The following is a 23,299-nucleotide window of genomic DNA, read 5'->3' on the forward strand; positions in this document are numbered from 1 at the left end:
ATTTTACTTTACATGTGTAGTTTTTCATTGCATGAAGATATTTGGGTGTTCTGATTTACTTGAAAGCTCAATTATCTCTTTAGACATGTATTTAAGCCTTAAAGAGGGCATTAATGTATTTCAGTGGAATTAGCACAATTTGTCTGTATAAGATATGAATCTTTCAATAGGGAATTTCCAACAGATTTTACAAGTACCTCATTCAAATGTAAGTTTACTTTAGTTGCAAAGAGTATATGTGCATCATGAGCAATGCATTTTGATGTTAAGCTGCAATGTGCTGAGTACAATGCTTTTCATTTAAAATTCCACAGAGCCGAAAGTCTTTCATATCTGTTACATTGATAACAAATGCCTCTTTAAACCCCATTTGTGCAATATTTCTCTGAACAGCTGAGCAAACAAACTAATGAGTTCAATTTTCATTCAAATGTTACATTTAATTGATGATTTCTAATAAAAGCTCTATTAACCCCTCTGTAAGGGAGAGTCCATGCTCACCATCCACTGACCCATATCAAATTCTCTCAGGATAAGCAAGCTGAAAACTATACAAGTGTAAAAGCTTAATAAACACTTTATTAATGTACACAACCAAAAGTATGATGATCAAAAGTATGATCAATAGCAGATTTCTAGATGGAATAAAGTTCATGCAAAATTGAGTTGCACACTGTCTAATTATGCCACTTTTAAAATTAAAATCCATCCAAGAACCTGGACCTAGAAATTGTAACAGTTGATTAAATTATGGATATCTCAGAATGCTAAGAACCTCTTGCTCATTTTGGTTGCATGTTCTGAAAATGCATGTAACTTCTTTATAAGTGAATAGTGCAGAACAGTTAAAAAGATTATACTTGGGATTAAAACTTGTTCTTATGAATAAAATTTCACAGGAATGGGGTTTTCACCTCAATATACTTAAAATGAGTTGCTTATTTCAGTGTTATTACCTTTAATAGATAGTATCTATGAATTTTCATACAGCCATTATTATTTTCATATTACTTGGGAAGTTCTTGAAATGCAGGTTTAGTATTAAGCGTTGATACAAAATTCAAGATGTGGAACTGGTGACAAAGTGATCACAATTAAATTCTCTTCATAATGGAAAATGAAATACCTACAATCAACATAGCAATCAAAGATGCACCCAGATACGTACATGCATTCTAATTCCTTTACAGCTAGAAATTATTCCACTGCAAATGACAACAATTATTGTCAAATGACAAACAACTATTACTAGGGAGTTTCTAGTTTAATTTCAGGGGGTTTACCTTATGCAAATAGTGTTGTAACAGAATTTTTATATTTATAGCTCATTTTAAATTTTAACTCTGTTTTTCCCTAGGAGCCCACGGTTATTTCAGCAATGAAGATTTCCACAAAGCAGGTAATATGTGCACAAATGTTAAATACCTTTCAAATATTTATTGGTCTCTGTCGTCTAGAGACAGTAACTTGGCAGTAAGCAGAGACATATTAATTGCAGCAGCAGCATCCCATCTCTTTACATAAACAGCAGTAGTTTCTCAGGAAAATGTGACGTGCAATAGGGAAAGGAAAAGTCTAGCTTGTGTTACTGACTGGTAAGGTGGAAACTAAATGCAAACTAACCAGCTGTCTGGTGGATCTCTAGGAAAAAAATAAATTTAAAAGTCCACATTATACAATGCTTCCATGACAGAGAGACTGTTCAAAAAGAGTGGCCAAACTTGGTGCCTTTCTTTAATGGGACTAGTTGTAGTCACTGTAGAATAATCTGGTACAAAATGCAGATGGTGGAAGCAAAGGATGGAAATGAGACATCCTCCTGCCTTTCTGTCCTATATCCATTCCATTGTGTCAGTCAGCTTTAACAAAAGATCAACAGATTTGATGCAGTCTAAATTTCCAAGGCCTTCTGGTTCAGTGATGTGGTTAAGAGAAGGGTTCCACACTCCAAAATTTATATTTCCTACTTTCTGTTGAGTACACTAATGGCAAGCTGCTTATAGAAAAAATATGTACTGTAAAACGAGACTATAACTAAAATGAATGGAACTTCTTGATGGACAGAGGTAAAGAGTGTCTGACTTACAGTAAAGGTGTTTCCTGCATTTCTAAGCAAATTTGTGAAGCAGTTGATAAATTATGTGGTCGTGCAAAGAACATTGGTTTGCAGTCCAGGAATGAAGTGAGTATTAGGGGCCTATCTTCCAGTTTTGCCTGGAATTAGGTGGATGGATCCCAGCCACTGTCATTTCCTGTCTCAGGAGTCTGAAACATAAAACATAGTGTCAAATTTAACTTTTTTTTTTTTTCCCTTTTCAGATATGTGCACTTTTGGAAGCTAATTTGGTAAATATAGGGAACTTCTTTTTGTTCATGTCACTGTCAGGAAAGAGGAGATTTGGTATTGCTTTCAGGACTAGGTGCACTAAAAATTGTGCACGTTATAAGTGAAATTTAGTTAATTCTACCTCACTCTATACATTATTAAACAGAAGTCAAATTCATTCTGTAATGGACAGAGGCCAATATTATATTTGAAATGTTGCATATTTAACTCTGAATTCACTGTCTTTAGGAAAGTTGTCTGAAAGCATTCATGTATTTGACAGAAAATGTTTGGGGGGGACACTGTTCTAACAGTTTACCACCTCAATCAGCAAAATTGGCAGGACAAAGAGAAAGATACTATTGAATACTGGGATATTTAAAAACAGACCTGTCAAGTTGTATATATGTCCACGTCATACCAAAATGCTCTGATTTGGATTATTTTTATAAGTACATTCCCTTAAAGCAGCCAGTCATATTTGAAAATGGACCATGCATTTTCATACAGCTTTTCCTCCAAGACATCTTTAGTTATTCAGGAGAGATTACAATTTTCCTTGAGTTTTCTGAAAACAAATTTACACTGCTAAAATTGTCTGAAGCTAAAAAAGAGCATAAACCACAAGTTATTCAGGCAGAGTAAAACTCATGAAAAATCAACCAGCCTCAGGCTAAAAATGACAGAATCATGATACACTATGACAAGCTTTTGGCAGTATGCATGAAATAAGTATATGGCAACATGTTTCCATTTTACATTTATGATTTAAAAATACTGTAGTTCTATAACTCAAACACTTTACTCATTGTGTTCTGATAAGCAGGGTGGTTTTCATGTAAACAGCACAATAATTCCATGCATTGTGGAAAGCCAGAGCATGAAATGTAAATAGTAAAACCAGCATGTTCTATTGAATGCCTTAAAAATAATCACTTCATTTTGTTTTTTCACTAACAAATCTTTCATCCAATTATAAAAACATGGTACAGGGAGTTTCTCCTTATTTCTAAATGTTTTACTAGTCTGGTTGTTCAAAGCTACCTCTTTTGCCATCATGCCAATATGTTATGTTACAAATTACTCTTCCTAAAGACAAAGATCTACAAATTCTTCAGGATCAGAATTTAGCTTAGGTTTTAAATTATATTAAGCACTAAAGCTCCTGTCTCTCTCTGAGTCTGCATTTAGCCCTTGAGCAAGAGTGGCTTATGAGTAAATTTAGCTTTTATGTGCAAGACTAAGCCTTAATACATTCTTTTTCCACTCTGCTGTCTTTAACTCGCAGGAATTGTGTCTATATTTTCTCACTGAAGCTACACATTCCTCCTGATTGTGTTCAGAGCCCTAGGCTTGTGTAACCTTATCACTTAAACAGTTTATGCTTTGTTAGCAATAGACACAAACCTTCAGAGCATCCTTGAGCCACTGCAACACCCTGCAGCTGCCTCAGCTCACAGCTCCCTGGGACACATGGTACCTCTCGGCTTAGAGCCTGCCAGGTGAAGCTCCATAATTTTTCCCTTATAAACAGGGAAGCAGGCCAAAACATCCAGCCTGGGCTTCAATCAAAGGTGACTTTTTGCAGAACAACCTCTCGCATTTTTCTCAGGGTCAGCTTTGTGATGCTCCTTCAAAAAGCTGTTGGGTTTCTGGTGGCATGGGAAAAGGACAAGAAGATCCTGTTGCAGTTTAGCTGAACAAGTCCTTGTCTGGTGAATTGCTACGAAGAGCTTTGTTTCTCTTGTATAAGATTTTCAAGCAAAAGCAAGGCAGACACCTTCAGAAATATCTCAGTGACTACTTTTATAGTTTATTTCACCAAGTACTGAATTTTATTCAGAGATCAACATTTCTGTCCATATGACAGTGAGCCTATAGAAAGGACCAGCTCCAAATGGATATGTCACTTAAACAGTGTGCTGAACTATTCTGCATTATTTCTCAAGACATTAAATTAATCAAATAGTACTTGAATCTCATGCTCCCTAAAGTTCCTTTAAAGATTCTGCTGAAGTTCTTCCTCTTATGCATTATATTTTCCACATTCTGTTATCCCTTTTTCTGACTTTGTCTGGGGAAAGGCTGCTTATTTGGGCAGCACTGTGGGGCCAACAGAACCACTGGATTGCATAAAATATTAGTCTCCTCAGTTTTTCTTGAGTTCTGATACTTGTGCAAGAATTTTTAGAGGACAACTTTTTTTCTTTTTTGATTCTCTGGTTTGATCTGATAATCTCATTCGTTAAATTAACAAAGTCTTGGAAGAGATGGCTGAAAAGGCAGTTTGACTGTGGTATGGCAAAGTAAGGTCAGACCATTGATGCAAATAATTCTATTTCTATTTTCTGAATTTCATACTGCCTGGATTTTTTTTTATATTGTTAGTGTCCAGAATAATGATCACCAGCTGGAGTCTAAAACCATGATCAGAAGAGCAGCAAACGAGGCAGCAGCCTTAAGGCTGTGCAGCACCTGAAACATATGCTGCAGCTCACTGGCTGAACTATGAACTTATCTACAAGGAATATAGTTTTTAAGTAACCCTGTTTTGGCCTCTTTTTTTTTTTTTTCTTGGGTTTCTGGTCATTCTTTAATTCTTAAGACATTTATTAGAAATCAGGGAGGGGATTTTTGCAAAATAAAATTGGTTACAGAGGTACATAGGAAACCATTACACCATTCTTTATTTTCCCATGTGCATTCTCCGGGTTGATTTTTATATTAGTTGCACCACACGTTCCTACATGCTTATACAGATATTAATGCCCCAATTACACAGGACTCAGATCAATACCATCTGGACATTTAAGATACTTAACTGAAGCTCTAATTTGACCTGTGCTGCCTCCATAATCAGTAAAGAGAAGAGGCTTCCCTTGAGAAGCAGTTAGGTCACCTAAGATTTGAATTGCTGCTCTTTTTACTGCAGGATGTAGCCCTAAGGTGGGTATTTGATTAAGTCCTTTCAGTTAGAGAGAAGCAACTCATCAAGTCTGTTGTGTGTCCCCTCTTCTCAAGGCTACAACACTGACTGGAACAGGTTTGTACAGTTCAGGCTTTGTGCAAAGCCCTGTGTGGTCAGAGATTTTTGCCTGGAGAATGTGGGTTTACAACCCAGCTATGAAACTATAATAGATGGAAGCAGCTGCTTAGAAAGGGTTTAGTTTTCAATCTTCCAGTGAATTTTCCTTTGGGGGCTTTCCTTGTCATATTTTCCTTGAGAAAATACCGGTGTTTATATAAATGCACGGGATGTTTCTGTTACAATTAATATGGCTGTATAAACTGCCAAGCTGCTGTCTCTGAAAGAAGTTAACACAACACCTCTTATGAGTGGTTTTGGTGCTGTTATCTCCTGTTATCTGGTCCTCATTATGTCTAGTTGGTAGGTGACCACTGCCATCTTCCTTCCCTGAATTCCCTGAAAATGGTGCCTCTGGGACATTGCAATGCAGGAGATGAAGAATTTTGATAACATTTCTTGAAATCCTATTTTTTCACACCACCTTTATGTTTTCAAAGAAAGAAAAATGAAAAAAAAAAGTATTTTCTTCATGGGACTGCTTGGAGTAGGACCTTGAAGACAGCTATTCATTGGTCCACTGTGGGTGCTGAGTGTCAAGGTCTGATAGCAAAATGTCAGTGTTTCCAAAGCAGAAGGATTATACCCTTGAATCTTTGTGTATGTATTTATTTAGTGTTCCTCTAGTTTTGCATCCCAGTAATACTTGTTTTCTTTGTGAATAATTCCTAATCTGAAATATCTCTCTTTGGACTTTCACATGGGATCAGAAGTTCAGTTTACTCATATCCCTCTGGGGCCAGCTTCCCTAGTGGACCACATGAATTTGATATCAGAGAGGAAATTGAGAGAGACAAGATATTCTATTGTGATGCCATGCAAGGCTGTATTTCATTTTGCATGCATGTTTTTTTATTTACTTCTGCATTTGAACTGCATCTTCTACTCAACATTGGTTTTTATCCAAAACAAAACAAAACCTCCCCCCTCATTAAAGATATGTTCCAGTTAAATCATGACTTATAGAAAAGAGTACAAAACACTGGAATTACCAGGCATGCAAATAAGTGCATTTATAGCACCACTTCTAAACTGAAATATCATAGCATCAGTCTGAAATAATTTGCTTTAGGTTTCCCCCTCACATGCATAAATTGAGATAATGCTAGGAAATGTATTTTCTTTTTGGTGTTGGTTTTCTTTTTGTTCAAGTTCAAAAGCATGTTCTCTGTTGTGTTCTGTCACTGACTTTGGGTGTTTTCCCAGTGTGAGGATCTGAATACAAAAGGAAAAAACTGAAGAGTACTTTAATTTTCTTTCTGTTTAGGGAGCCCACCAAGGGCTTCATGAAAAAATAAAGTTTTTTCTATTTGATTTTTTTTTCCCTGGGGACAATTCTGTTCTCATTCCTTTCGCATACATCAGGATCATGATCCTTTATTGTATTTGAAATGATCCTAACAGATTATTATAATAACATTTTTATGCTTTCCTAAAAATGAAAATTGTAATTTGTGACATTTTTTGAACTGGGTTTTTTTTTTTTAATTTTTCCAACAGCAACAGCTCTACATTGGCTCAGCCACTGGAGTTTCACAGCTTCCTTTGCACCGCTGTGATGTGTATGGAAAAGCTTGTGCTGAGTGTTGCCTTGCAAGGGACCCTTACTGTGCCTGGGATGGCTCCTCCTGCTCACGTTACTTCCCCACTGCCAAGAGGTAGGGACAGTTCTGCATGTCTGCATGGTTTGATATTTGTTTTAACTGATGGCCTCCATATGACCAGAGGGCTTTGGAGATTTTTTAGGGGATGGTTAACTGGAGCCCTTTCTCTTCCAAAGAAAACATCATTGTGGGAGCTATATGCAATATGAAGTCTTGGTTGATTTAAAGTGACCACTGCTACTTCTTGGGCTGGCTTAAAAAGCTCCTGTAAGAAAACATTCAGGCAAGAGTTGTCTCTGAAATTAGCTCTTAACTTCATATTCATTTTTAAACAGCAAAAAGAAAAAAATTCATTTTCCCTAAGATAATGAGGAAGCTCAAAATCAAAGAAAATCACTACTTGCCAAAGTAAATTATCCTGCATTTTCATGAATTCTGATTCAAGGGAAATACTTCTAAAACATTTGGACACTAATAGAAACTTTTTTTTTTTAGTGTTATATAACATTATTGCTATTATTCAAAAGTATAACTTGTACGTGCTGATGTGTGCCCAGGTGCTGCCAGATCAGAACAACCACTGTTCCACAGTCCCTCTGCACTGATGCTAAAGGCTTTGCAGTGCAAAAATTCGTGGAAAGTGACTCCTCAAGTCAAAAATAACAGTTTTGTTTAAAATTTACAAGTCTAGTAGCCTGATCTGAAGGTTTAGAGTACTAATTTCTTTGCTTCCCCTTATATTTGAAACTCTTTCTCTAAAAGTATATAAGCTAGTTACTGAAGAGCTCCTGGCTATTGAAGTAGAAATTAGGAATAACTGAACTGGTAAACATTTGCAAATAGAAGCAGACATTGGTGTAGTTTAAGATTCCCTTGATAAATTGAGTAAAATGATAAAAAAGTGCTCACATTAAATTGAGTATGCCAGACATCTTGCATGTATGAAGAAACAAAGGATACAAGGATTTATACACATAAGAGTTTATATACATGAAATTAATTGTAGCAAATACTTATTTGAGAGCGTCAAAATGCCAAATTCCAGGTTTTGATTGTTCTTGAGGGAGATGAAATGTGGTGAAGGGTGAGAAGTTGCCACAGATGTTTCAGATGGAGAGAATTAAAATTTTAAGGTTTGCATTACAGTGTATCCTAAACAAATACTGATGACAAAAGCTGCTCATGGAACATCAGCTTCTATTTTTGCACCAGGAAATGAAGTTAATCAGAGAAAAGCTTTTTGTGAAATTTTCTTCATTTTCTTCTTTAGAAAATGAAGAACCCATCCCAAGAGAAGAGCCAGTCAAGCCAGTCAAATTTTCTCAGCTACATGGGCTAAGTTCTTTATTTTTGCTAGTAGCATGGTGGTTTCTCTGGAGGAGGAGGGAAAGGAGAGGGAACAGTGAGGTTTTCGAGGAGAGTCTGAAAGACTGATTTGTTCTGAAAAGTTCTTTAGTATTAGAAATCAATATGGTTGAGTATTGCCCCTAGTATTAGAAATCAATATGGTTGAGTATTGAGCTCAAGGAGACAGTAAGATCTGGAGTCACTGGATCACTGTTTTCTGCTACTCTCTATCCCTGAACCTCATCTTTTCTCAGCATTCCTAGCACACATTCCTACCCCCAGCCAATCTCAAGATCCATAGAGCACATCATTCCTCTGCTTACACTGGTGGAAGAAATAGGGCTCTTTGTCTTTTCCTTCTCTCTCCAACTTCCTGCTGCAGATGGAGCTCACCTTGCCATCAGGGGTAAAGTGACTGGGACCTCTTACAGGAATTAGGGGTGGGGGTTACTGGGCTCAAACTGGGTTGCACAGCTACAGGAAAAACTTGGGGTGCAGGATTTACTTTTCTGGAGGCCACTGTGAAAGGAAAAGTTAGTGCTGGGAAGCTGGGACCCAAAAAATGCATAGGAAAAAGCTGCTCTCTCTGCCACTTGCCCCCAGTTTTTCCTTGGCAGCAGCAGCAGAGTGGACGCCTGTGTTACTGGGAGAGAGGATCCTCTGCTCACCTGGTACCCGCTGTACCCATTACCTCAAGCCAGCTTGGAATGCATTGATGACAAAATCAGCATTGTTGGAAACAGTTTGCATGTCAACATTTTCCTAATAATAAATTCTTGTCATTTTAGGCTCCAGAAATATTGGGAAAATGGATTCCTGAGGCAATTGTACAGATGTTTTATTCATAGTTGTAGTTGGGATTAGGGTTTGGGTTTTGTTTCATTTTTTCTTCTTTTTTTTTTTTGAGATTTTATAAGCTATGATTTTATTTGCTTTTCTTTCTTTGTGCATTTTACAAGTCTAAATGACAGTTCAGAGCTCCTGTAGTGTGACCACTTCACTTTACCCTGTGCAGACGTGTTCTGGTTCATATTTCATAAATCATTGTGTTGATACAATGGTGATATGTGCAACATTTTCCTGAAATCCCAACTAAACATATCATTCAAACTCCATTGACAGTAATATGAGTCTTTCCACAGATTTCCTTTTTACAAATTGCATCTATAAATATGCTGTTTTAAAATTTAGGAAGGGGTAGCAAAATTTTATGGCTCCTTATATCTTGGGTGTGATTTTGTCATTGGTAATGAGTAATGTGAAGATATTGGAAATTATGATTCATACATGTTTTAATCATATATCATTCAGCAGAAGATTCCTTCTTACTAAAGTGTTCTAAGATGTCCTAACTCATAATTCTAAAGAAGTTTTTATTTAGATAAATATATAAAAATGTTTGTCTAATTTTTTTTTTCTAAAAAAGAAAGCTTTTGCTGTACTTCATGAAAATAGTTTCAGGTTTAACATTTCAGTAGCTTTCAGTGGAAAGGAGTATGGTTAAGACCTTTCAGGCAGGAGGACTCAGCTGTGCCTCTGTGAGAACCCTTGGTTTGAGCTGATGTTGGGCTGTTAGTGAGAGCCTGCAAAGAGGGCTGGTGTGGAGAAGAGACGTGGTCTCTGCTGCAGAATAATGGCTTTTAAAAATGTGGGCTGCTGTCACAAGGGAGGGACCAACAAGGCTTTTTACAAGGCTACTTGACTTTTGCATATCCGTTGCTGGATACCATAATCTGAAATCACAGCATTGTTCAGCAGCCTAATCCTCTTTGTTCTCCTCTAATTTTGCAAGCCCTCAGGCTTTCTCCGATTCCTAAAGTAAAGTACTCACACTTGAAACACATCTTTGTTCGCCTGGTTCTTTTTTTCTTTCTTTTTCATATGAAGCGCTTTTCTTTGGCTCAGTTGAATTTTATGTCACAGCTATTTAAACAAAACTGGGAGCAGACAAAGACAGAAAAACACATGCAAAACAAAACTGTATTAAAAAGCTCTCTTCAGTGAAATACAACAATTTTTTTTTAGCACAGATCAACATGTTTTTTAAAAGAGCCAGTAGAATTCAAACTGGGAGAAGAATATGCTGAGTTAAAAAGACATTCAATCAAAGGTAGAATTCAGACTCAAGCTACAAAAGAATATAAAAAAAATAAATGGCATTTCAAAATCTTTCTTTTGAAGTTTTTATTTTGTTTTTCCTGAAGACAATTTAGAACAGTTTTTTAAAAGGTTTTATCAAAAATGTTTCAGTGAAACCCATGGTAGCTGAAATGATCTATGCTTTTTAATTTAAATTTTGTAGAAAATACAGCACTTTACCATTCTTTGAAAGGCACCCATCTTAACATTTCATCTATCTAAAAGATGATGCAATACTCAAATTGCACAAATGAGTACTTTTGAAGCATGTTAAACCTTATGGTATATATTCTAATGCTTCAGCCGTCCCTCTATCTGTGAATCAAGTAATGAATTTATCTATGACCAGTATTGCCCACACAGTTAAAATAAACTTCATATTTTATTTTATTTGGTATTTATTTAATACTAATAATTAGCATTGTACATTTTTTATTTATTTGGTATCTTAGTGCAAGAGGTATTTACCAGTGTCTGAAGACTTCATCTGTAAGTGTAAAGCCTGAGTCTACAAAATTATAACAATAATATAGTATTAACAATATGATTTCCTTCCTAGTGTTGTTTAGGTGCACTTGTGGCCTCTGTAATTATAGAAATGTTCCATTTGTTGCTGTTGAGCACTGGGAAGGGCACTGACAGGTTTCAAATGTGATCTTTGCAGGCGCACCAGACGACAAGACATCCGAAACGGGGACCCGCTCACCCACTGCTCAGACCTGCAGCACCACAGTGAGTTATGGGCATCACTCAAGTGCAGCTCATTTGTATGTAACTTACAGACTCTGTACAGGGTAGCATAGGAAGCATGTGAATGATTTGTTGGTGACAATTGTCTGGAACATCTGCAAAAGATGAATATAATATATCATTATCCCAATTTAGATAGCTTACAATGGCCTGGATCAGACACTGAAGTCTATTTGGGTTTGTTTTTTTTCTTTTTTGGTTTTTTTGTCTTCCTCAAATAAACAGTTTAAGCATTTTAATTTTCCTGCTTCTCTTCCCTGATAATACCATGCCATCACATTAGGCATATTATATCAGAAAATAATTGTATTTTCTTCATGACATCAAGAAATATGTCCATGTTGCTGTACATAGTTTGCATAAGATGATAATAACAAAATCAAATTACAAACCAAATGTGTTTGTAACCTCCTTGGCAAAATATGGAGTGACCTTTATTGTAAGTGTCACACTGAAAGCTCTGAAGATGAGGATGTTCTTGCAGCAGGCATATACCCATGTGCTTTCAGCATGGGTTTTCTTAGATGTATTTTGGTTTGCTTTTTTTGTCAGCTGTTTCATTTTCACAGTGTATTGATCAGCTTCCTTTTCTGACTTGTTTGACTGACAAACTTCTCACAGTTACTCATTTGTTGCCAAACTTTTCAGAAGACCTTCACTCAGAAAATTAAAAATGTCCATTTTGCTGTAAGGGAAGGGAATGCTTAGGCAATGCTTCCCTCTGCTGGAAAAAAGTGATTCTTCATGATTGTGGCACATCTGCAGGAACTTTTCACACGGAATATTCTGAGTTTGAAGGGACTCATCGAGTCCAGCTCTTAACTGAATGGCCCATACAGAGATCCTCATGCCCTAAACCATGATGTTATTAGCACCATGCTCTAACCAACTGATCTAATCTTAGGGTTAAACCACTGGGAAAACAAAGACGTGACTGGAAAAGGAAATACCTCAAAAACCTCTTGTCCTTCCAGTCCATGTAATAGCAAAAATGATAAATAGTCCTAAATTTTACTTTTGTGTTAATGATAATTCACTACCAATAGTAATTTTCTCTATCTTCATTTCAATCATTTGAAACTCAGAGCTGACATTAATATGGCTTTTCTTTTTACTTCTGATTGTCAGACTCAGGCGAAGTTACTCAGAGGGAAAAAGGACTTTTAAAAGTGCATTAATAGACTGTGGTCAGTATGTAGTTGTCACATTTTGAGAACTCATGAATGTACAACTAGTTTAAATTTGAACTAGTCAATTGTGACTAGGAGAAGGTCACAAATTTCCCATTACATGATATCAGGTAATACTTACACAGTGAAGATCAGACCATCCTTCTATTGGGAATGAGATTTTCAATTCCAGAATAGGAGAGTTTCACCAGGCACTAAACACTGATTTCAATACCAGCAGAAGCATTTCTTAGCTTTACATTTTTACTCTCTGTACAAAACTATGAACTGGTCTACTACCACAGGTCTGTTCATTTTAATATTCTATAGAAGTCATGAGCCTTTGCTAGCTGTGCTTTATACAACTGTAGGTCTTTATTTTCATAGATGCAAAAAGCATTTCAAAACACTTCAGATCTTCCCATATTTGGTAAACATATTTGTCTGAAAAAGGTACTTTCTGTCCAAAGAGAAGAGAGTATTCCAGTTTCACAGCAGTACAGAAATGCAGTTTTTTCCCTGATACAGTCATGAGAGCTCCAGGTCTGGACAAAGTTATATGGTACACCTGATCAAAATGAGTTTTAGTACAGCTTTGCCAAAATGAGCAGAACAAATATGAAACAAGATAAGACAGCATTAGAAGGATCAGTAAGTTACAAAAAATAGTGAGGGAATGCAGTTCTGGATCCTAGACATGAAGGATGCACAGTCATAATACTTAATGAATGGTTTAGATTGATCTTAAAAGAAATTTTCTCTAAATCATTTGAGTTGTAAATCTATTACATCTATATTTACTTGTCATTAACACATGATGATGCGTAGTAGAGATGACTTCATGTCCTATAAATTTCCTGTGACAACTTTTGCTGAGTTTTTTCCTTGTTTGCAACCAAGTCCCCTGTACAACAGATGAAGAATTGGTTTTGTCTATAGCCAAAAAAAAAAGCTTAAAATTCATTTTTTTTTACTACTTGTCTATGAATTAATTTACAGGAAGTGCCAATTGATTCTCCATGTGAACCAACAAAACCATGAGAAAAGAATATTGTCTTAATGTACATCTTTTAAGGACATTACAGAAACCAACTTTGCAATCTGTCTGAAGCAATAATATTTTTAATAAGGTTTATGTAGTGTTTTCAGCTGCTCTTCAGTGCAAATGTATAAGAAGTATAAAATGACTGCACAGCAATATTAGAGAGAGCTGAGGATCCTTCACTGTACAACTGCCCAGACATTATTGTTTAAATCTAAAAATGTGGTCACCTTTGTGGCAGCTAAAGGAGAATGTTACATAAAGTGTAACATACTAGAGCTATCAAGAAATAATAAAGTTTGGGGTTTTCTGAAGAAGAACTTGTTAAAGAAGAGGTGGGGTTTTTTTAACATGATTTATCCCAGGGGAAGTTCAAAGAATCACTCTGAATTAAACTGTATTGTGAGATTCATTCATCTGCAGAGCAATCTTAGTATAAGTACTTAGCCTTTCATACTTCTTCAGTTATGTCACAAATTATGTACTTAAAGGATATTTATCAGGGTAGTAAACTGATACTGCTGTTGGGTTCATTTTGGGAATTACTGTTTTCAGGCAGGATTTTGGGCTGAATTTCATTACCAACTTCTATAATTTTCTAATTCCTCCAGCTGCTTTTCTGAACTTCTCAGACTTTCATTCTTCCATCCAGTCTCTTCAGCTTCTCAGTCCCAAAGCTTCACTCTGATCCTGTGATTGCTCACTTATTGCATCATTGCTTACTTTCTTGTACTCCATGTGCTCAATATTTTGTGAACTTCTGGACCTGCCTTCTGCTCCTTCAAATCATGGAAATGGAAACTGAAGGCTCTCTAAAAGGCTTCCTCTCTCATTGTGTGTCTGTCACCCATATTGTGTTTTCTGCAGCTGTGAAGAAATGTAAAGAGTACTTCACCCACTTTTCATGGTGTTCTCTAACACACTAGAATATCATAGACCAGATCCAAGGAAACAGAAATTTGAAATGGTGCCAGAGCGCATTTCCAATAAAACTCATTACTAGCTTCTTAGACACTAAGAACATTCTAGGTACCTAAGTTTTCCAGTATAAACTTCTCTATATACTTAAAAATATGCTGCTGCTCATGGTCCATAGGAATTTTACCAAAGAAATACCTGGATTTGTCCTTTTGACTGATATTTATGATTTAGAAAACTGTCTCTCCTGGATCTAATGAGAACAGTGTAACATGTGCTCTGCCCCTGTATAATTCACTTGAACTAAGCCATGTTCAGGAAAATATAATGAAGTGGAGCGGCAAGCCCCCTAATGAGTAATCTGCTGGTTAAATTGTCCTTTCAGGATGCTGGAGATGAGGACCCAAAGTTCACTTAGGCTTAGAAATTTGGCTTGACATTCCTACTCCGAATACAAATATCCAAACTATGAGATTGCTGTTGTTGAAGATGGGAGCCTGGGAATTGAGGAATTGAGACAGAGTGTGCATCCTAGGGTGGAATCCCTGTGTTTCCATTCTTTATTATGGAAGTCTGTAAATCACTGTTTCCCAGAAACACATCACTGCAGCAGTAACATATGTGTCCCAGGCAATAAAAGGGGATATTTTCTACTGTCTAATGCTGAAGGCCTGTTTGTGCTGTCTGTTGTGGATCCCAGTTCAGATATCAAACAGCTCTTCTCTGCATGAGGATGTCTGGCTGCCTGCTCAGCCATGTGAATTTTGTTCCTTAAGTAGAGCATCTGGCTTGAAACACAGATCAGCCATTCACAGTGTTAAATCTGGACCCATCAGTTACCATTTCCAATATTTATCTTATCACTTCTTACTATTCAGTCAATATGTTCACATACTTCAGTTCTTCTGTTTCAATAAATTCACCTGTGCTCCATCCACCTCACCACCTTGGCTATATTCTATTACAGCTGTTTTACCTTTCTCTTGCTCCTTTGTTTCTAATTCATGCCTTCATTGCTCCCTATCTTCCTGACCCACAGCTGTACTGACATTCTTCACAGGAATATGGTTTATGAGAGATGTCATAAAAGTTGTTTCACTCAGTTTTTAATAGAACACCCCACTCACTTGGTTAAAAGGTCCACAATCCAGCAGAGAAGGGCAAGCAAACCCATTTCCTATTTGTTCAGTGTTAATAAGCCATCTGATGTTTTATGAGAACTGGGCAAGCACCAGCCCTTATTCTGCTCCACATCCCTTTTGCCATCCTCTCCCAGGGCTGAAAGTCATTATTGAAAGTCACATGTGATTCTGTATCAGCATAAGTCAGGAGCTCAATTTTACTTTTACCTTTGTCACGGCCATCTAACAAACCTCCTGTGTTTGCTAAACAACATGGTCAGTAGGACAAAGGCAGAGTTGGGAGCTAACAAAATTGGACAAAGGATTTCTCTTTAAATAGGGTTTTAAATAGACATAATTTTCCTGTTAAAGCATATCAAAACAGTGCTAAAAATGTGAAAAACTTTTCAAACATGAAAATTGGAAAGAAAGACAAAGAATGGCAAGGAGTCAGGAAACCCCATGAGATCAACAAGCGTTCAACAGCCTACCCACCCCTTCCTCCTCATCTACTCTTCAGGATTACTGTTCTGTTGTCACTTAAGTCCATACCAGCATTTCAAAGAGCTAAGGTGGAGAGTTGAAACACGATGCCTGAAAGCCTCTGTGGTATTGGAGAAGAATCAAATACCATATAAGTCCTATAGCTATGTGATATTTCCAGCAAGTTGATGAATATCTTGAAACATTGTTGTTACAAAAGGAAGTAATTTATTTAACTTTCTTTTTCCCCTCCCATAATGTCTGGTTTATTAACCTCCTTACATTTCCATAAATTATATCAGTATGAGAGGAAATGATTAATTGAAGATCGTTTCCTCAAAAGCATTATTCCTGGTCATTAACAGTTTCATCAAACTGCAGTGCCATATAATCTAAAAACATTATTCTACTTTTAAATAGCATCATGTTTTATTACTTTGCTCTAAAGTATTATGACCATAGAGCCCAGGAGGCATCATTACAAACATTCTGCAACTACACCCTGAGTTTTCTTGTTGCATACAGTTTGCTATTAAAAATTCCAGTCATGTCCTCGATGTTTACCTTGATGAATAATAATGAGGCTTATTCAAAAAATTTCACAATTAAATTCATTAACTTCACATCTTGAGATGTTAACAGCTGGTAGGATTTAAAATAGAATTAAAAAAAAATGAAACAAAACAATAAACTAAAAAACATACTATGGGTCCTTACAAAGTTAGAGGTGTTGATGGAGATTTTTCAAACAGTATACTAATATGGGGAATTTTTTTTTCAAGTTTTTATCTTTAAACACTTTAAAGAAGTCCAAATTCTAAAAAAAAATTACATAGCAATTAAGGGTTATTAAGTTTCATGGGATTTTTTTTTCTTTTTTTTTTCATGCTTTGCAGATAACCCAAGTGGTCAGGCCCTGGAGGAGAAGATTATCTATGGAGTAGAGAACAGCAGCACTTTTCTTGAGTGCAGTCCAAAATCTCAGCGTGCCATAATCTACTGGCAATTCCAGAAGCAAAATGATGATCGCAAAGAAGAGGTACAGTAGAAAAAAAAAAAAGGGATGCAACTAATTTTCTCTATAAAGGTAGACTTCAGTCTAATCCTTCCCAGAATAATTTTAGTTGAGCAGAACTTCTCTGTAATATATGATTTCCATTGTTCTTCAGCATATTCTCACTCTTATTGCCATAAAATCCTCTAAGGTCCTTAATAGGTTTTACAGATTGTTACAACAGCAAGCATTCATATCCTCTCCTTGCTAGACTCCCTGCAAAACAGATCTGGTTTGCATCAGAGATCCCAGAAAAAAAGCTAGCATTCCATCTAACTGTCACCTGAAACATCACACAAAGATTATCCAAATTTAAATATCACAAGGCCTTAAAATTGCCTTTGAGAAAAAGCTTAACTGCTTTCCTCTGATCATGTTGTTTGACTGAAGCACACTCTGGCAGGAGCATCCCATGTGCTGCATGCTCTGAGACTTCACTGCAGATAACAGAGTCTGACTGAAGAACTGAGAACTGTAGTGGACACCAGAGTATGGAAGCTTTTATTTTCACCAAAAAGCAGTATTCAGAGAGGCTGAAACACTTATTTCCCTGTTTGCATTACACTAAGCTGATACGTTCTTTTTCTCCTTTTCTTGTCACTGGCATTCTTATGTCATTAATCATCCAAGTGTTCAAGTTGTATCAAGCCAGGTCACACACATCTTAGGGGAACCGTCTACTCTGGTAGGTAGGGAGGTCAAGCTAGGGAACAAAAAATCCGTTTTGTTGCATTGAAGTATTTGTAAGTATACATACACATATTTAAAGCATGTTCAGAATCATTATATTAGCTGCTTTAATATTTTGTTTTGTCTGAATAAGTAGTAAATTATTAAGAATTTATTCCCAGTGAGAAAACAGCAAACAGGTCTGTGCCTTTACTGTCTGCAGCAACATGTGTGTTCAGAGAATGAAGTTCCATTGTAGATACCAATTAATTCAGAAAAAAAATGTATTTTGAACAGTTGCTTTTTGAATAGTAAAATTTTTACATTTGATCCTTAGTTGCTTGTTTGTAAATTTTCCACTTAGGCGGAACCCACTTCTATGCATGAGGGATTTTGTAATAAGGAACAGGAAGACAAAGAACCTTTCCTGCAAATGGACCTAGATTTGACTAACAGATAACAGATACTAACCTCAGTAATACAGCCAAATGAATCCATGTTTACTCTGCTGATTACAGGCTCAGATCTTCTGTAATCTTTCTAGCAACTCCATCTGACATTGTTGAAACAGATCTTTGTTCATCAGCAGTAGTTACTTAGGAGTAAATTCCTATTTTCCCAAACTCTTGGCATTATATCAGTTTTTCCAAAATATTTGAGCCTTTCATGATAACAGATGACTGGCAAAGGGTTTTCCATTTTTGTGGGTTTGGACATTCTTGGCCAGTTAAGAGGAGCAGTAATAAAGAAGTAGCATGGTTAGAGGATAATGTAGCACATGCATGAAAAATAACTATTGAAATGACCACTTTTTCCCAATGCAGATAAAAGTGGGTGACCACATGATCCGGACAGAACAGGGCCTGTTGCTACGCAGCCTTCACCGGAGGGACTCTGGTGTATATTTCTGCCATGCTGTGGAGCACGGCTTCATGCAGACCCTGCTCAAGGTGACCCTTGAGGTGATCGACAACGACCACCTGGAAGAGCTGCTCCACAAAGAAGAGGATGGTGACGGCTCCAAGATCAAGGATGCCACCAACAGCATGACCCCCAGCCAAAAGATCTGGTACAGAGACTTCATGCAGCTGATCAACCATCCCAATCTCAACTCCATGGATGAGTTCTGTGAGCAGGTTTGGAAAAGAGACCGCAAACAGCGCCGGCAGCGGCCTGCCAACGCGCAGGTGAACACAAATAAGTGGAAGCACCTACAAGAGAATAAAAAAGGTAGAAACAGGAGGACCCATGAATTTGAGAGGGCACCACGTAGTGTCTGAGCTACATTACTTCTAGGAACCTCATCCAAGTAGAAACTTGTATAGACAGATAACTGGAAAAAAATGCAATATTCATGAACCTTTTCATGGCATTATGTGGATGTTTACAAGAGTGGAAAGTTCAAACAGTTTCCACTAGGTTTAAATAAAATCCGTTTCTAATTTTCCTTGCAAGTCCTTCCTCTCTGCTCTGATTCTAAGACCAGAAAGACCAGAGTTTCAAGGATGATAACTCACCTGGACCTAGGTTACTGCTCAAAAACTTCTGCAAGTATTCAGCAGGCAAGTTTTGCTTTCTCTTTTGATGGAGATATAAAGAAAATAGTGTATTTCATGCTGTCATCTTACAGGAAAGAAAAACAAGCCCCACCTTTCATCATCAGCACTACCACTTCTAGACTTATATAAAACTGCATGAACTCATTAAGCTGATGAACATCTAAACACGTGATTGGACACAAGGATTTTGTTCTTGTTTTGTCTACCAGTTCTCCTGCTTATATGTGCTAGAAGAGGAAAAACAACACTGAATGAGATTGATTGTGGAAATCTGAACAACATAAGCCATCCATCATCTGGAAGAAAAAAATGTAGAGTACACTGGCCTACTACTGATGACTTCTTTCAGCTTTGATCTAAAGATGTATTTTATTAAAAGTATAATTTAAATGTACCATGAAAAAATATGCAGCAAACATTAGCTCCTTTCTAAAATAGATTAGACTTTTTGTCTTAGAAATATTGTACTTTCTAATTATTGGTTTAGAGGAAAAAAGACAACTTCCAATTATGACTGCTTTACTCTTTTGTTTGGGAAAACTTCCAGGGGAGCTGGTCACACTGCAGTTAGCCTCCTCCCCTGTCAATAATCTATATTAAAACTAAGCTATTTTAACATGAAAGTCACTGTATAGCATGGAAGTATTCTGCATTCTGTTTTTCTAAGTATGGTATTTGAAATTATTCAATTTGTTAATACCTTGCTATAGATTGAACCAATGAAGAGGAGAGCACTGATTTTCAGTTGTATATTTTTTTTAATTAAAAAAAAACAAATAGCATTAAAATATCCTCTGCTAATTACACTCTTGCTTTCTTGGTTCATATTTGTGAATGCTAATATTTAAATACTGATGCTCATAGACTGTCATATACCCATGAGCAAAGCTCACATTCAGTTTAAGGAGTTGTGTTCCCAGCTCTGTGGTAGAGATTTGTCCACATTACTGACTCTCAGTGCTCTGTTCTTTCTGTGGGCCAGATCACCAAAATGCACAGAAACAGCACTAGGCCACCTAAATAACAACCCCAAAGCCAGGTCCCCATTTTAAGACCTGAGGGACAATTTTACCTGTGGGTGAAATCTGCTGAAGTAGTAAATAGATGACGTTCAGCTTAAAGACTAGTTTATGCTAACAGAAAATTTGGTCCTGCATTTCTGTATTATTCTATATACAGGAGAGCAACAGAGTAAAACAGACAACGTACTTGCATCATGAGTGTCAGTTTAGGGTTATAAGTAGTGGATTTATTCACCTCAGCACAGATGTGCCTTTGGTCCCCAGTTCTATGGTGTCCAGTTCTTTTGAGATCATCTTTCTCCAGCCTCCCATATTTTATCTTGGTAGAGTCTGTAAATGACATAATTTCAAGTAATGTCATTGTGGGGAAAATTACTAGAACAAAATCCTTAGCTTGCTAAAGGAGCTTTTATATAAAAGTGTATCTGCACTGATGACTGATCTGTTTTGTTGTTATCCACTCTGTGGTATTTAATTTATCAATTTATTGCTACACTATCAACCAGCCTTATCAGATAGAATATAACACAACTGCTGTGACAGCATCTCTTGCAACGTGCCCCAGCCTCCTTGCCACTCACTAATTCAAGTATCCTTCTGCTTAGTGAAGCCTTGGCTTCTTGCCTATTGGATTAGAAATTGAATTTTCACTAACAGCTGAGTTACTTCAGTCCCATTTGAATTCTTTGGAGGGGATGAACTTGCAGGATTCTTTTGTCATTTAATTCTTTGGGAAAAAAGTCATTCAATAGGGTAGGACAAGGCTGTAGGGCCATGATTTAAGAAAGCACTTGGGAATTTATTTTTAAAGCAGCTTTAAGTCTCTCTTATGCTTAACCTGACTCTTGTGAACTTCAGTATGCTGGTAAATTCCCATTATTTCATGATGTGCTGAATATGGATGAATTAAAACATATGTTCGACTATGTACTTTTCTGTACAGAAGTATTAATTTTTCAGCTCAGTTTATGGTTAATTTCTGAGCACTGTTGTCAGATGAATTATTTAATTTTAATCACAGAACATTCTTTAGCCTTTTGTGAAGGGCTGTTTTCTACTATCTAGTTACTACAATACTCTTTCTTACAAAAGGAAACAGTTTTAAAATAAACCTCAGAGAATTCAGTGGGAAAATTTCAGACTGATTTCAATAGACCCCAAATCACTTTGATTCCTTTTTTACCGATTCATGGAATTGCTATGTAACTTTTTTTTCTTCCATGTTCAGAGCAACTGGTTCTATAGAAACTCAAAAAAAAAAAAATAAACAAAACCATCCTCTTTTACAATGCCTGAAGAGTAAACATATTAAATAAAGTCAGAATTCCAAGATATGTTTCTCTATACTGAGAAAGATAATCTGTGGGAAAAAAATTACGGAAGTTGCAACATTTTTACCCTGACCTAGCAGTCTCATTGAACAATTGATATGATCATATCTTACAAACTTCAGCCCAGTCCTCACTGACATGAGTAGTCTTGTTTAAGTTTTTGTATTTGTTTATACAAAGAAGAGGGCAAAAGATCAAGCCAACAGTGGAAACTTTTGATTTTTTAGGTTCATGTTATGGTCAAGTTAAAGCAACATTTAATACTGATGTGAACTTTTTAAAAAGCCTAGGCCTTAATGAATTAATGTATAGAAAGATGCCCTGCAGCTTCAGTAAGATTCATATCCCCATTTATGTCATTATTGTTAAAAGCAACATAAAGTTTGAAAATAAAGATTAAAATGGTATTTCTGTAAATGGCCAATAAAACCCCTTAAACCTCTAGTTACAGACTTTAGAAGTAAGTAAAAAGTTGTGTTTAAGCTGGAGAGAAATAAAGGATTTCATTTATAACCAGAAAGATCTATTTTCATTGTTTTAAGGTATCCATCTGCAAGGAACAAAAATATATTTAATCTTATTCTTATACTCTTTGCACTTGCACAGATCACTGAAATGGGAATTCGTTCTATGGCTCCTAAAAAATGTATGGTTATGTTAAACTATAATATCAAACTGAGAAAACATGCATCTTTGCAAAACAAAGTTAAATCTTCCTGACCCAATAAAGTCACTATGTAAAAAAATTAAATTAAATGCATGTGAATGCGCATTTACTGTTCCTTTTTATGTATTATTTAGTGAATATCAATGGTATGTGTTTAATAGTTCAGTTTTTGCTACCTACACATTAGTCAAAAGAGATGTAAATATTTTTGACTAGGTAAGGAGGTACAGTGTAAAGTACTGTTATCTAGAGGTACTCCATTTCGGTGTGTTCAGCAAAATACTAAAATGCAAGATTTTGCCACACAGGTGATAAGGTGGTTTATTTGCTATACCAGTGTCTGAGTTGTGTGCTTGTTCTTTAAACACATTCCTCACTGGGTAGTAAATAATTCCACTTCTGTATTTATCACTTCAATTCAGATGGGAACTAGAAAACTGGAGAGAAAGTGTAATGAAACTGCTGCTGTAAATTATTTCTTTTAGCATGTATTCAGTTGTTAAATAAACATTTCTTCCAAATATTTGAAGTTCAGTGTCTTGACTGTTTATACGGAAATGTGCCCTGTAACCTTCATGAGCATATGGAGTGCATTGTTGCCAATATAATGCTATCAATGTGTATGAGTTCTGTTTATTAGGCCAGAAGGATTGCTATTAGTATTAGTGGCATTTTTTGTTTCTTTTTTTGAAGGCTACAAACTAATAAGCCTGAAATGAAAGGCATGAACTTATCTTCAGCCTATCTTTTGGCACAGCTGCTGAGCTTGTGCAGATAAAGCCACACATATACACACACCCCCACTCTCCACTCTGCCCATGAACCAAACTGTAAATCAGCCTGGAAGCTGTGTGAATATGAGCAACTTGCTGTACTTGATGAAATTTCACTCTGTGCAATGCTTGTGGCTCAGGACAGCTATGCTGCTTCCCTTTGGAAACTGGCTTGCACAGACAGCAAGTAGAATAAATCAGGTTCTGTCTGTTACCAACATACTCTTGTATCCTTAGGTA

The 23,299-nt window shown here is 36.4% G+C and overlaps 1 protein-coding gene across 2 annotated transcripts in view; it reads left to right on the plus strand.

Moving 5' to 3' along the window:
- The window catches only part of SEMA3A (semaphorin 3A), a 166,089-nt gene extending 143,280 nt beyond the window's left edge, over window positions 1-22,809 (plus strand). For both annotated transcript variants that reach the window (XM_074538777.1, XM_005489169.4), the window contains 5 exons: window positions 1,358-1,399; window positions 6,912-7,069; window positions 11,166-11,233; window positions 16,881-17,023; window positions 18,532-22,809. In XM_074538777.1, the coding sequence (XP_074394878.1) occupies window positions 1,358-1,399; window positions 6,912-7,069; window positions 11,166-11,233; window positions 16,881-17,023; window positions 18,532-18,987 (867 nt within the window). In that variant the 3' untranslated portion in view covers window positions 18,988-22,809. The remainder of the gene's footprint in view (window positions 1-1,357; window positions 1,400-6,911; window positions 7,070-11,165; window positions 11,234-16,880; window positions 17,024-18,531) is intronic.
- Window positions 22,810-23,299: the final 490 nt, after the last annotated feature.

Source organism: Zonotrichia albicollis, chromosome 4 (assembly GCF_047830755.1).
Source record: "Zonotrichia albicollis isolate bZonAlb1 chromosome 4, bZonAlb1.hap1, whole genome shotgun sequence".
NCBI classification, from domain to species: domain Eukaryota; kingdom Metazoa; phylum Chordata; class Aves; order Passeriformes; family Passerellidae; genus Zonotrichia; species Zonotrichia albicollis.